This window comes from Chiloscyllium punctatum, chromosome 12 (genome assembly GCF_047496795.1).
Source record: "Chiloscyllium punctatum isolate Juve2018m chromosome 12, sChiPun1.3, whole genome shotgun sequence".
NCBI lineage: Eukaryota > Metazoa > Chordata > Chondrichthyes > Orectolobiformes > Hemiscylliidae > Chiloscyllium > Chiloscyllium punctatum.
In genome coordinates this window covers 72,193,470-72,209,112 of record NC_092750.1, presented here as the reverse complement: position 1 = coordinate 72,209,112, position 15,643 = coordinate 72,193,470, and the positions used below count along the sequence as shown (strand labels likewise).

General features: G+C 43.4%; 1 protein-coding gene across 2 annotated transcripts in view; it reads left to right on the top strand.

The window, feature by feature from the left end:
* The first annotated feature begins 308 nt into the window (after positions 1-308).
* The window catches only part of rnf123 (ring finger protein 123), a 402,816-nt gene continuing 387,481 nt past the window's right edge, over positions 309-15,643 (top strand). Inside the window, exons 1-3 of one of the 2 annotated variants that reach the window (XM_072582761.1) lie at positions 309-473; positions 2,867-2,981; positions 10,606-10,690. In XM_072582761.1, coding sequence (XP_072438862.1) covers positions 2,891-2,981; positions 10,606-10,690 — 176 coding nt within the window. In that variant the 5' untranslated portion in view covers positions 309-473; positions 2,867-2,890. Of the gene's footprint in view, positions 479-2,866; positions 2,982-10,605; positions 10,691-15,643 lie in introns of both variants that reach the window. The other variant, XM_072582762.1, reaches the window with a different exon arrangement.

The following is a 15,643-nucleotide window of genomic DNA, read 5'->3' as shown; positions in this document are numbered from 1 at the left end:
AGGGTGTTTGTGGAGGGGAGGGGGGTATTTGGAGAGGGAGACAATTATTTAGAGTGAGAGTGGTTGTGGAAGGGACTGGTAGAGGGTATTTGTGGAGGGGAGGGGGGTATTTGGAGAGGGAGACAATTATTTAGAGTGAGAGTGGTTGTAGAAGGGACTGGTAGAGGGTATTTGTGGAGGGGAGGGGGGTATTTGGAGAGGGAGACAATTATTTAGAGTGAGAGTGGTTGTGGAAGGGACTGGTAGAGGGTATTTGTGGAGGGGAGGGGAGGGGGTTATATGGGGGTGGGGTTGGGACGAGACTCCGCCCATACGGGCGGGGCGCATGCGTGCGGCGGGGCAGCAAGCCCACGGTAGAAATGGCGGCGGAGCGAGCGGGAGCGGGTCCGTGAGGAACAGCCGGGAGAGAGAGTGGGGTTTTCCTGGGAAACCTGGGCTTGGGATCAGAGCGGGGCCCAAGCCGGGCCGAGCAGGTCAGGTCAGCGGGGCCGAGGCCGTGAGCTGGGAGCGGGGGGGGGGAGGGGGAGGAGACTGAGGGAGTGAAAGTGAGCGAGGGGCCGGCGACCCTCATCACCCGCCCCCTGCAATTACCCCCCAGTCACCTGGACCCTCCATCACTTGATCACATGGTCCCCCCCCTCCCCGCATCCCTTGGTCTCTCCATCACTTGATTCCCCTCATAACTCGCCCCTGCTGTCCCCATCATTTGATCCCCCTCCCCCATCACTTGTTCCCCCATCGCTTTATTTCCCCCATAACTTGCCCCCCCCCATTGCTTGCCCTCATCAGTTGATGCACCCATTCCTTGCTGCCCTGTCACTTGATTCCTCCCCCCCCCACCATCGCTTGATTTCCCCCCCCATCGCTTGATGCCCCCCCCCATCGCTTGATGCCCCCCCCATTGCTTGATCCCCCCCCCCATTGCTTGATCCCCCCCCCCATTGCTTGATCCCCCCCCCCATTGCTTGATCCCCCCCCCCCATTGCTTGATTTCCCCCCCCATCGCTTGATTCCCTTCCATCACTTGGCTACCGCATCACTGACCATCCCCTACTACTGATGCCTGTCCCTTCACTGATCCTTTCCATCCCGTGACCCCATCACTGACCTGCTGGTATCCCTGACCATTCATTCCCAATCACTTACCCCTCCGCATTACTGACCTCCCTTCATCACTGACCTCCACTCTTCACTGATCTCCCCCTGACCTCCGACCCTCGCTACTGACCTGCCACCAGTGCGGTGCTGGAAAAGCACAGCAGGTCAGGCAGCATCCGAGGAGCAGGAGAGTCAGCGTTTCGGGCCCTTCCTGACCTGCTGTGCTTTTCCAGCACCACACTCTCGACTATAATCTCCAGCATCCGCCATCCTCACTTTCTCCTACCAATCACTGACCACCCAATCATTGTTCCCTGACACTTTTACAATCAGTCAATTCACTGTATTGCTGACCTCCTCAGCTCCCTGACTCCCCCATCATAACACCCCTCTGTCAGAGCACATTGACTCCCTCCCCCCATCACTGTGACTCCTGACCTGATACCCTGATCCTTGCCCCATCACTCTGATCGGTCCCTGGTCACTCAGACCACTCCCATTCTCCCCACAAGCTAATCATATTGACCTCCCTGCACAGTGGTCCTCCAGATCCATACTGATTTCCCTAATCTCCACATTGACCGTGCTAATATCCCAATCTCCAAACTGACTCCCTCGATCCCATTGCTCACCCGTCTGACTCACACATGATTCCCCAATCTCACTGACACCCTCCAGAATCAAACACGCTGTTCCCCTCATCCTGTCCTCTGTTCAACTAACACAAACAGAGTCATAGAGAGGTACAGCACGGAAACGGACCCTTTGGTCAAACCTGTCCATGTCATCCAGATATCTTAAATTAATCTAGTCCCATTTGCCAACACTTGGCCCATATCCCTCTAAAGCCTTCCCATTTATGTACCCATCCAGATGACGTTTTAAATGTTGTAATTGTACCAGCCTCTGCCACTTCCTCTGGCAGCTCATCCCATACATGCACCATCAACTGCATGAAAAGGTTGCCCCTTAGGTCCCGTTTAAATCTTTCCTCCCTCACCCTAAGCCTATGCCCTCTCGTTCTGGACTCCTCCACCCCAGGGAAAAAAAACCTTGTCTATTTACCTTATTCAAGCCCCTCATGGTTTCCCCTCTCACTCCTCAGTTCCCAGAAACAAGTGGACTTTCTGTTTGAATTTTTCCTTCTTGGTTCTTTGTAAAAACAGGGTGAGCTTGGTTGCATTCTGTTCAGTCTGTTATGTTGGAGAGAATTGGATTCTTTGAACCGACTCATCAGAACAAAAGGCCATTCAACCCTTTTAACCTGCTGTGTCATTGGCTGATCCACTTCAATACCATTTTCCTGTACCATCCCTGTATCCTTTGAGTATTTTGAAATGTATACATCCCAACCTTCGACATACTTAATGATTGAGCCTCCACAGCCCTTTAAGATTGAGAATTCCAGCTGATTTTGGTGTGCCTTTCATATCGAACTGAGGCAATCAATCCTTGTCCTACGATTTTTCTCTTGCTAATTCTCCAGCGGGCTAAATCTTGAATTTTATTCTTAAATTTACCTCGCTTTCACTTGCTGTCTTATGTTTTCAGTTCTGTTCAGGCCAGCTATCCCTTGGGTAGATATTAGGTTCTCATTGCCCCCTCACTGTAAGTGGTCAAGCAAGTGTTGGTCTTTGAAATGACTTCCTTGTATCTGCTATTAACATTACTATCTTCCTTAAGTTGATTCGAAGCTCACGCCGAGTGCTGGGTAATGGGAGTAAAAAATACTGAACCTGTTTCCTTGTATAAATTTGTTTCTGCACAGATTTACAAATTGGAGAGACATTAAATGTGGAAAATGACGTCTAAGGGCACCAGCACATCCTACTCCAGGAGAAGTTATCGGCTGGCCTCTGACACAGAAAAACCAAAGGTCACAGGTATGTTCAGTGTTGAGGGTTGAAACAGCCTGAGTGATCCTAATTACAATGTGTGCAAGTATTCTATATCTACTTCTTTTGATAGTCTGCGAAAGAAATATACCTTGTTTGGGAAAAGTTTAAAGGCAACATGAAAGGTTGGCAATTCGAACAACTGGATGACAATTGTATCCTGTGAAAATGCTTGGATGGGAAAGATGTTTTGTCTCCATTGGATGATTGGAGTTTGATTGACTTGATGGAATTCCCCACTAGTGTCGGCCCATTGATATCCCTCATTAACTCAAATCAATGTGTTTGAGTTTCAGCATTTTGAAACCTAATTGGTGGCAGCGCCTGACTCAGTATTAATGCTCTCATTCTGTGTGCAAAAGTCATGCCAGTCTAGGTACACACGTGTAGTCTGAAGTTGTCTTTAATGGCTGTCTCACGGTAGGGGTACAGTCTGTAGTGATGGTCGGACTTGGATAACCACAGGTTGAAGTCTGGGATTCACCGTTTGTGGTCCATCACCAGGTTGCAGTTGGGAATGTTCGCAATTAACCAGGCGGTCCGCCATCCAGAGGTGGGTCTGTAATCAGTTTGCAGTATTCCACTGAGACTGCTTGATTTTAGGCAAGTGTGTGGGTTTTCCTTGTGTAGCAGTGACAAAAAGAGTGCTTGATTCGTTGTCAGTTAGTGATGTTCTTCTTTTACAAAGGATATTTTCTGTATGGACATCAGGATTTCAATGTGCCAGCATAGCAAGTCACTCGAGTTCTCTGTGTCACAGAAGTAATCTTCGTGGTTTCTTGGAACTGGGCATTCTCTTGTTTGTGTGGCACTTCCTGAACCTGTTCATCAGCAGTATTCTGTTGTTCGGTAAAGTGTTGTTCAGGTATGAAAGTGTTGTTCAAGGTGATTGAAATGGTGGGTAGTGTGTTGGTTGTGCTTTCCCAGATGGTACCTGCCAGTTCTTTTATGAGATTCATCTTATCTTGACCTTTGTCTGGTGTTCTGTATTAATGATAAGTTAATGTACAGTCACATGTATTGGGTCGTGGAAGAGTGTTTAGCAACAGACCTGGACATTAGGTTCCTCTTTGGCCTTTGAGTTGTATGGGTAGAAGGCAGAAATGACTGTCTTGGAAGTAATTGTTTGAAGATTCCACTGATTGAAATATGTTTCCAGAGAACATAGACCTTAATTGAGTGTTTCTATCAGTTTTCTGAAGTTCTTCAACCTGGAAAGCTTGGGCAGGTTATCAATACATGTGAACAGCTGTGACTTTGTGTGAGGGAGGTCATTGGTATGTATGTTGAAGAGAAGTGATGCAAGGACTAATCTCTGCAAGAGCCCATTATTGGTCACACATAGGCAAATGACATGATCACCAGTGTTTGCATGGTTGATTACTACCATGAAGTTGATTAGTCCTGAATAAGAATCACACTGGACTTGAAATGTTAACTGTTTTTCTCTTTGCAAAGATGATGTCAAACCTATTGAGTTTCTGCAGCATTTTCTGTGACTTGTAGTTGATCAGTTGTAGGATTTTCACACAGTGGTTGATTTTAGAAAGTTTCAGAATCCTATCTGTGTGTTATACTGTATCATATAGACAGGAAAAGCCAACAAATGTGCTTCTGGCTCTTTTGAAAGCCACGTTCAATATGTGAGGTCAATGTTAGTCATTGCTTGGAGGAACAGTGAAACATAAGATAAAACAGCATTATTACTGATTCTAGGCTACTAGTATCCTGGGCTGTGTTAGTGTCTCCATTTCGTTTGGCTTAACTGTGAAGCCAATCTCCTCGGCAGTTTCCCACCATCTTTTGTGGAGTCCTCCATCAAAGAACTTGAAGCATATTGTTGCAATATCAGATCCTTTATCCCCTTGTATTTGTTCACTTTCCAGAGTCGAGCATGAGGTAAAAGATTTTATAAAGTTCTGGGAACAAATCCGATGGATGCCAACGTTATAGTATTGAGGGAGAGTGACATTGTGGCAAATGCAATTTTGAATGAGACCATGTCTTTTAAATTAAACTGAGGCCACATCTGCCCTTGCAGATGGATGTAAAAGATCTCACGGTACTATTTGATAAAGAACAGGGATCTTTCGCTAGTGTTCTGGGCAGTAATTATCATTTGATTATCATCTGTAAAAAAAAAAATGATTCCCTTCTACCCCTGATGTGTTTGTGGGATCTTTGTGAAAATGTTATTTGTATTTCCGACATTATAGCAGTGATTGTACTTAAAAGTACTTCATTGGCTGGAGAGCAGTTCACAATGTTTAAAGTTGTGAAGGACCTTACATTTTTCATCAACATTTTGACTTGCCAGGATTCCACTGTTAGGGGCGATGGTCTTGTTCCTTTACTGTGAACAGAATCAGTGTCTGATTCTAGATCTGTGTGATTGTTCCTTGGTGGAGCTGGGATTTGAGTCACACTGTGTAGTATTTGATTGAATCGTCATTTTCCATTCTCACTCCCACTCCACCATTAAGTGAGATGGCAATTACACTTGAGGAAGCTTCCTGTTACCAGATATTGCTCAGTCCTAATTAGAGTTAGATTGTGTTGAGAATGCTGTCTTGTTCTCTGTCGTGTGACTCTGTCCTGTGTCTAATATGAACTATATGTTGAACACATAGAGTAGTTGGATTGCTTTTAGTTGAGGGATGAGGTTCAACAGTGAATAGTATCTGAGCAGTTGGTGTAACTGGGCATAATTTTTTTTCTTAAGCAAATGGACGTCAGCTATTTTTGTTAAATGCAATGAACTTGTAACTCCTGTTTTGTCTGTTGTGTGCCTAAGCATTCAGGCTGAAACTGCTATGCCTCGAGCTTGGAGAAGCAGCAGACAGTGAGGATAATGCAAATTGAGTGCTATAGCTATGCTGGTGTAATGGGCAGACAAGTGGTAAATGAAATTTAATTGAAATGCAAGGTGATGCATTTGGCAGAAAGGAGAAGCAATATAGATTTAATGGCACATTGAGGGATGTAGAGTGCAAATGGATAGATCTTTGAAGGAGGTGGGACATATTTAGGATGTGCCTAGTATTTGGGTTCTGGGATTCTGGACTTCATCATTAATAGCGATATTGAGTCCAAAAACAGAACAATTGTGCTGACAAACTCTGAACCTCTCGTACAACCATATCTAGAAAGTAGGTAGTTTTGGTCACCACACTTTGGGAAGGTGGTGAGTATCCTTTTAGAGGATAGAGGAAATTTCCCAAGATGGTTTCAGTGATGTGGAATTTAATCTGCAATGTTAGGTCGGAGAAGTTAGTGTTATTGTTCTTGGAGCAAAGGAGATTGTGGAGGCATTTTGTTCAAGGTGTTCAATATTATGACCGGTCTGGACAAGGTAGGCAATGAGAAAACTGTTCCCATTTGCTGATAATGTAAGGACAAGGCAGATTGAAGGTTTTTGGGCAAGAGATGAAGGATGATGTGAGGAAGTAGTTTTTCTGCAGCGATTGTTGCTTATGACGAAGGTAAGCACTTGAAGACTGTAAACTTCCTGGAGTAAGGGGAATAGGGTACAGAGATGGGACTGACTGGATTGCTGTACAGAGAGCTAGAACAAACTTGATGGGCTGAAAGCCTGTTTGTATGCTGTAATGATTCTATGGCTAAGCAATTCGCATGATACCTTAAGGAATTTCAATTCTATGTGATTACAGTGGCAAATGAGTATTTGTGAAGTGCAATCAAACGTCATGTTTATGATCCAAGTCCTACTGAAGCATTGGCATTCATATTAGGGCATTCAATTACTTAGTAATGTTATAACTTGTCTCTAAGCATTTCAGGATTTTAAGAGGTAGCTGAGCACATTGCAGATGCCCTAAATTCAATGTCCTGTCAGTTCAGAGACTGTTCTTTGAGTTGAAAAATTGCTTGTGTTGTACTGCTATTTAAGAAAGATGAAAGGCAAAAACCTAAGGGAGTTAGAGAGCATTTAGTCTAATATCTCGTGTTGAGAAATTTCTAAAGTCTATGATTAATCATAGTATGTTTAAACTTCTTAAAAATTTTTAGTTGATCAGAGAGAGCCCGAATTTACAAAAGATACTGCATGCTAGATGGACATGATAGCATTTTTGGATGAGGTGACTAAAGTAGTGGTCAGGGAAATGTATTTGGATATTATTTAATAAAGTCCTTCATAAGACACTGCTAGCGAAAGTTGAAGCATTTTGGAATTGAAGGCTAACGATTGACCTGGCTAGGAAAGTGGCTGAGTGTGAAGAGAGAGAGAGTAGGCACAAGGCAAATACAGCCCTGCACAGATGTGGTGCCCAGAACTGCTCACAGTAATCCAGGTATAGTCTAACAAGAATTTTGTTTATCTGTTCCATGACTTCTAACCCCTTGTATTCTAATCCTTTAGATATAAAGTCACCATTCCATTAATCATTTACTCAGTTTGCCCATTCATGTAAGCTGTTACTTTTCACTTCATCCTGTCCCTCTTTGTTGTTTGGTTCTTTATACGTACACACTACCTCCCTTGGAGTTGTGTGATTCCCTTTCAATCTCATCACGGGGAAGTAATGATGACAGAGTAAGAGGATGGTAGTAAAGGTGAGTTCAGCACTGATGCAAGACATCATTCTCTTTATGGTAGAGAAGGACGCTGATTGAATCCATGCTGGCCCTCTGTAGAGCGACCTAGTTCATCTCAGGTCCCGAACTTTCCCTTGTAGTCTTGTAAGTTTATTTCTCTTAAGAGGCCATTCTGTTTCCTTTTGAAATCATTGATTGAAGTAACTTCCACCACCTTTGTCGGTGATTTGTTCCAGGTCATTACCACATGCTTTGCTTTTAAAAAATAAAGTTCTTTTTACTTGACCAATCTTACCCAAAACCTTAAATCTGTTTCCCTCACTCCTTGTGCCATCTACCAATGGAAACAGCTGTGCTAATCTAAACTTTTCATAATCTTGTTGACGTCCTCGTGAGGCGCTTCTTCACATAGTGAATTATACTTGAAATATTGTTCAGGAAAGGAAGCAAGGAAAATCTTTGGGGGTCATTTAAACAACATTTGAAAACTATGGCAGTGGATCGTAAGTTGGAAAGGATGATTCTGCCTTCTTCCATCACACTCATCTTTGCCAATATCCTGAGAGCTGTGTGGCAAAGAATCACCAAGCATAAAGAGAGTTATGGAGGGAAGAATGCACCCTGTTCCTTTTGTGGTTTACTTGCTGTTTGTGCACCACTGCAAAACTGAGCAGTGGAAATATACTGTCATGAAGCATTTAAATGATGGCAGTAGTTGTCAAATCAGTTTGTGTTCTGACTAGGTCAGTTATCTAATACATTTGTGGAGTGAGGTCATTTTCTTACAGCTGAACAGAAGTTCGTACTGTGAAGGGTTTTATAGCTCCATTTTCCTTTTTTAGGGTGAAGGCACTGCCCTGTGTGATACTGATCCACGTTAGACCAACGCTTCATTCACATTCTGAATCTAGTTAGTTGACTTCACCTTGGATAGTAGTAAGGATGCTGTGCTTGGCATCTCTTGAATTAGATAGCAATCAAAGCCCAAATTTAACTATGCAGTAACTGGAGTTAGGAAGTGTGTGGGTGGGGCAAGAACTGGATTGATGCTGACTGATATCTCCAGAATTAAATAGTTTGAAAGCTGTCACTAAGGCTTTCTCATAAAGGGGGTGGGGGGGGTGGGAGTGGCATGATCAGATGTGTAAGGCATTAAAATATACGTCAGGGTAGATACAATAAAAGTATTTACTTTAATAGCAGAATCAATAAATGAGGACATAGTTAGCAAATTAGCTTAGGAGAGAAATCAAGAAGCAGTTGGTCATTGAAATCTGAAACTTTCTTCACTCCAGAGTTGTAGCCTTCATTAGGTAAGGGACCAAACCTGTCCACAGTATTTACATTGTGGTCCAACTAGTGCCTTGTATTTTTTCATCAAGACTTCCCAATATGTATATTTCAGTCCCTTTGAAACCAAGGCTATATTTGCCTTTCTTATTACCTACTGAACTCATACGCTAGCTTTTTATGATTTATACACGTCCCACATTTCTGTATGCTGTATCTTTCTACAGTCTTTATTTTAAAAATATTTAGCTCCTGTGTTCTTTCTGTCATAGTGTGCGACCTCATGTTTTCTCACGTGATATTCCATCTGCCATTCACTACTGACTTGACTTAAGCTGGAATGAGGACTGCAGATGCTGGAGATCAGAGTCAAGATTAGAGTGGTGCTGGAAAAGCACAGCATGTCAGGCAGCATCTGAGGAGCAGGAAAATTGATGTTTCGAGCAAAAGCCCTTCATCAGGCCTCATTCCTGATGAAGGGCTTTTGCCCGAAATGTCTTTTTTTTCTCTGCTGCTCTGGTGCTGCCTGACCTACTGTGCTTTTCCAGCACCACTCTAATCTTGACTCTAACGCTGACTTAACCTGTCTGTATTCCTATGCAGATTATTTGTGTCATCCTCGCCACTTGCCTTCCCATCCATTAAACTTGCCAATAGCACATTCATGTCTGTCATCCAAGTCATTAATATAATTGTGAGCCCAACCCCTACCTCTGTGGTTATAGGTTGCCAGTCTTAAAATGTCACCTTATCCCAACTTTCTGTCTTGTATTAGTTAGCTAAGCATATATGCTAATATATTACCCAACTTGGATGATGACAGCTGGATCCCTTCCCTCTTGCTCCAAGTTTCTTTCCAACCCTGAAGAGAGGTCCTTAAAAACTTAGAGCAGGCAGGCAACACAGCCTTTAGGACTCACGCTCACAGCTGAAGGCAATAACATCTATACCATTAATTATGCTGCCCCTAAAAACTGGATTTTACTGTTGCCATCTCACACTTGAATTGCTTTCTGTACCACGATGGTGTGGTCAGCTGGCTTATTCTCCATGCAGTTCACACTCTTGGCCGCATAACTTTCAAGAACCTTGTAACTTTTGTCACTAACGCAGACTCTTCAAACACCACCCCATGAGTCAAGGTTCCCTTAAATTTTATTTGCTGCTGAGTGAACCTCCGAGGTGGGTGTGTGGAAATCATTTATTGGCATGCTAATTGACAGCGGCTGTGCAGCCTAGAGGCAATATTGCCCAGGGTCTCCGTATGTATACCTCCTGCAGTCACACCTTCTTGTCTCCTGTCACACAGTAAATTTAAGTTATCTAATCTAAGGGGTGTAACTGACTCCTGGACTAAAGTGTTCAGGTAACTTTCTCCCATTCTGATGTGCATTGTCTGGAGTTTAGTTAGGCTCCAGCTATTTCACTCTGATTCAATATCCTTGAACTGCATGTTCACATACATTTGCTGTGGATTACGTAGAGTCAGGCAGCGCTCATATGCTGAAAGGATTTTTGTTAGGTATCTTGGGTTATGGATCAAATTGGGTAAACGGAGTTGAGATATGGATCAGCAGACGGGTTGGGCTTACTTCAGTTCCTCTATTCCCAACAACAGAATGTGAGGTATGGAGACTGGGAAAGGGAGGATGATTCACAATGTTTAACTGCATTGTATAGTATAGTATCCACAAGGTTTAGTAATCAGTATTTGTCACAACCTAAGAGACTGTGTCTGATATCACTTTGTTTTTGGTTGATGCAGGTTTTGTGAATGACAAACTCCTCAGCAACTACCTCCACCGTGCTTTTCCCAGCTCTGAGAGCACACAGTTGTCTGCTTCATCCAGGTAACCATGTTTATTAATGTGCATCAATCTCCTGTTACAGAACATAGATTTCATGTGCTCGGGACTTGAGTGTTTCTGCGTGGTGTTGGAGTATAGGTCAAGAATTCCAAATCGTTGCATGCCAGCATGGAAAGTACGCTTGATCTGAGTTTGTTGGAGCTACAAAGTGTTTGGCCATTCAAAAATAGCATATCTGTGATTTTCGGCAGTGGTGCGTGAAGAAGACAATAGGATGGGAGGTATAAGTAATGGGAGCTGACAGGACCCAGTCAGTTGGTCAGAGAATGTCGGAGCTGTTTTTGGCCTGCTGGTCAGTCATTTTAAGTCAGTGGGTTATTCGGGAATAGATGAAGAAGCACCATGCAGCTAAAATGTTGCCATTAGCTGTCTCAGTGCAGTTGGGGCTCAGATAAGACTGCAGCTGGGTTACTGGGGCTTGGGGAAGCCCTGAGAAATGATCAATTAACTGGAATTGAAAGGAAGCTGTCTGGTAGAGAGCTAGCAGTTGGGCAAGGAGAGGCTTATGAACAGCAGCAGCTTTATGAAGCTATAAGTTAGGTAAAAAGCTGCAGTTATGCTGGTAATTTGACACTTGTGAGCAGTCTCAAGAATCTTGGGAACCCTGTCTTGGAAGAAGCGATTCAACGACCAGCATATGAGCAATCGTTAAGGCATTCCAAGTCAGAGCAGGTTTGAGGAGGTTAGAGGGCTAGATCTTTGAAGGCGAAGATTTGAAAGAGGCAAAGTTCCAATGGCCCATAGTTTCACAAACTCTGGGTTACTGACTATGTGGGGTTACCAACACTGGTTGTTCATATTCTCAAAGGCATCAGCAGAAGTGACATCAATGGAAGCTGGCTGCATGGCACAACTGGGTGAAACCAGATAAAAGAGAACACAAACATTTGTAGAAAGGCCAAAAGTGAGATAAAGTAGTGAAGGAACGTAAACAGCACAGACCACGTTAACCAAATGATTCATTGTGAGACTGATTTAGAGGGAATGGCACTGTCTCTGCTAATAAGCCTGAACAAATCCTTTTCCCTGCCAGTCGCTCTTGCACGATCGAAATCCACAGTGCACCACACTTCAGTCCAAGACTAATTAGTAAAATTAAGACCATTAATCAATCTCAATGCCTGCAACTGACTAGTCTCAGCTGAGGCTAACTTTGATTTATAATTGGCGCCCGAGTGAGCGTTGTCTCAACATGTTGGAGCACCTATCACATAGTATGTAGGTTGTTCGGATATTTATGTCACTGCCACTGACTTTGAAGTGGTCTTTTTTTGATTTGAAGGATCAGGTTTTTGATGCAGGGAAGATCAGGTGGTACCCAAGCGTGAGCTATGATTGGTTTGCTGTGATCCTGATCATATGGAGGGTACAGCAGGCTATGTTTTACTGGTGGCTGATTCTGCCTGCCATTGTTGGGAACTGATTTGCTTCTGCTTTGATTGGCTGGAAATTGATGTTACTTCTGGAAGCATCCCAACTATTTTGAGAGGATTGACAAATCCATGGGATTTGTCTTAACTACGGGCAGCACGGTGGCACAGTGGTTAGCACTGCTGCCTCACAGCGCCAGAGTCCCGGGTTCAATTCCCATCTCAGGCAACTGTCTGTGTGGAGTTTGCACATTCTCCCAGTGTGTGCGTGGGTTTCCTCCGGGTGCTGCAGTTTCCTCCCACAGTTCAAAAATGTGCAGGTCAGGTGAATTGGCCATGCTAAATTGCCCTTAGTGTTAGGTGAAGGGGTAAATGTAGGGGAATGGGTCTGGTGGCTTGCTGTTCTGAGGGTCGGTGTGGACTTGTTGGGCCGAAGGGCCTGTTTCCATGCTGTAAGTAATCTAATCTAAATCTAAATCAAATGCTATCTGATGTGTTCTTTGAGGCGAGATGTTGAGCCATATTTACCTCCTATTAATGCTGGATGTTAAAGTATAAATTGTGTTCATATTGTGTATTATATTGCTTTTCCAGTTTTGTGCAGTAGTGTTTAATGTGACGTTGTTGACTTCCTCACTGAACTGTTAAGTTTGTTCACAGTTGTTTCGTTACCATTCTAGGTAACATCATCAAGTGTGCCTCCAGTGAGAAGTGTTGGTGTTCTGTCCCACTTACTATTTATGTGTCTGGGTCTGCTGGGGTTGGTGGTGTCATTTCTGGTTTTGTTGCTGGTTCTATTTTTGGTGGTTGGTATTTAGGGTCCAACTCCACGTTTGTTAATAGAGTTCTGGTTTGAGTGTCAGGCTTTCAGGAATTTCCGTGCATGTCTCCTGTTTGTCTTGTTCTAGGATGGATACGTTGTCCAAGTCGAATTAGTATCCTTCATTGTCTGTGTGTAATGATACAAGTAATAACTAGTCATGTCTCTTGGTGGCTAGTTGGTGAAAACACAAATAGCTTTGTTAACTTGCAAATGAAGTATCGTCACTTGAACAATATGCAGGCAAGTGCTTGACACCTGCGAACTGTAGCCAGCAAAAGGATGTGATTTTAATGAGTTCAGCCAGCTGCACCTCATAGAATATGAGTTCCCTGATTGGCATTGTTCATTTGGTCCAGTCAGGGAGCCCGAGCTGACAGATAAGCAGTGGTGTGTCAGAGATTCTGATGCTCTGGGTGCTAACTCTGACGGGTGCCAGAGTCAAAAACTTTCCATGTGTAAATAAAGGGTGTGTTGATGATGGAATACTGACCTCTGTGGAGGTGTTTCAATGGTGAATGGCGTAAAGCACGTCCCTGAAAAAACTTACAACAGTTGCTTTTGAGTTGGAGTTAGCATTTCTGGCATCATGTTATTATTTGGGAAGTTTGACTTGTTCCCTGCCGCTGAAGTTTGGGCCCTGAATGCAGATAAAATGTGTTGTTTTTCATCTGCCCAGAAAAAAAATGACTAATTCCCTTGACAGCTGTGGATCCACAGCCTTTTCTGTTATTTGGAGCCTAGCTTTCTCTGAGGCACATGATACTCAAACTTCTCGAGTTGACAAATTTAGTTAAGGAATATTGCTACCTCAAGCTTCCTTTAATTCTGAGATGCTATCGTTTTTATTTGACAATTCGGGAGCCAAGGTAATCTGTGTCGGGAGTTTTGACTAGGTTAAGATGACTGGTTTATCCCTTTAAAGAGTTGCTTTGAGACCAGCTGATGTGTGGGATTAATGATGTAACCATGCCAAAACACCCCAGGAAGCTCTCCAAGAAGAAGAACCACCCTATGTCCTTGGAGTCAGAGAGGGAGGACCTCATGAATATAAGTGGTCCAGGTTAACAGCTCCAACCAGGGAAATCAGGGAGCCCTGGTTGACAGATAAAAATGGTGAGTGTCCGATTCTGACACTCCAGGTGCTGACTCTGACAAGGCTGTGCCAGAATCACAGACTTTCCATGTATAAAGGGTGGCTTGGTGATGGCATAGTGGTCTCAATGGAGTTAATTCAGAGGAGAATGCAAACACAGGCTCTCTCCAGGGAATAAAAATTAATTATGGCCTAAGTAGAGGGAGACAGATTACAGGTCAGCATGGCGAAGAACCCTGATTTCAAGTAACTTGGAGCATTGGTTTGAGCATGTCATCAATGTGGCATGAAACAAATGTGAAGCCAACATGCCCTGAATCTACTCTAATGTTATTGTGCAAGCAACCTGTTCCTGTATGTATGATATGAAAAGCATTGGGTGACAGAATGTACAAGATTTGATTACTCATTGTAGTTGAGCATTTTGTGATTTCCTGAGCTTAATTGTACGTCCATGTGTGTTTGTCTGGAAGCTTGGAGAGTGCTGGATGAAAGGCAAGGTATAAGAGTACGTCCCCCACAATCGCCTTTATCTCTCTATATATCTCTATGTAGCTCCCTCTGAACATTGCATGATATAACAGGCACTAATAATAGCCTGACAGTGCAACTGGATGACACAGCTCAGTTTACAGTTCTGGTAGTGCAGACGTGTTCCAGAAAGATCATGTTTTCATTCCTTCGCTTATTTTAACTGTGCAGTCAAATTGAAGTTGACCTTTAACAGAGGCTGAAATGTGATTCTAGATGGCAAGTAAAAATCAAGAGATAAGCTAAACAAATAAATGTGTTCAATAGATGACTTTTTGGTATTGTTTGCAGTTACAGGTTTGACTAAGAAATCTTCTGTAATGTCTACATGCAAAAACAACACCAGTACCATTCAGTTGCTTTTCTTTTCTGTTCTCCAGTGAGTTATTTTCTCTTTTTGTTTTCTCTTATTTTCTTTGGGTCTTGTCTCTGTTTTTATCTTTGACAGTGCTTGCTGACATATGGCTTTTCATCAGGCAAACCTTTGCTTTTTAAAGCTTTCACCTTCTTTTCAAATCCCTCCATAGCCTTGCCTCTTTTTCACCTTTCTTTACCTTTACAACCCTCTGAGATCTCTGCACTTCTTCAAACATGGTCTCTAGCACCTCCCAAATTTTAATTTGCAGCATTAATTGTCTGGGCCTAGAAACTTTGGAATTCCAGCACATCTCTTCCCCACATCTAACTTGTTTTACCCTTTAAAGATGCTCCTTTGATGCAGCTCTGCTCATGTTTGGATTTCAGTACAGCCGATAACACTTACTAAAGACTGATTTACTATGGCCTCCGAAGGGGAGAAGGTGGGGGCTTCTGTCGTTTGCCAAATGTTCTCCCTTTCAGAAACCCAGGAGCAGTGAGGTGAAAACTGGCAGACATGTACTAGGTTGCAGGTGCATGCTGGCACTGTGGGGACCATCTGAGAGGGATTGCAATATCGTAAAGAGGACATAGATGGCCTGGGAATATTGGACACAACATAAGCTTCAGAGAAAGTGAGGATATAGAGTTTAGAATTAGTTATAGGAGGGAATAAGAAACTCAAAGTAGTGTCAGGGTTGGGTATTCTAGTGTTAGATTAGGGCTGGGAGCACAGCCTGCATAGAATGCACTCAGTGGTT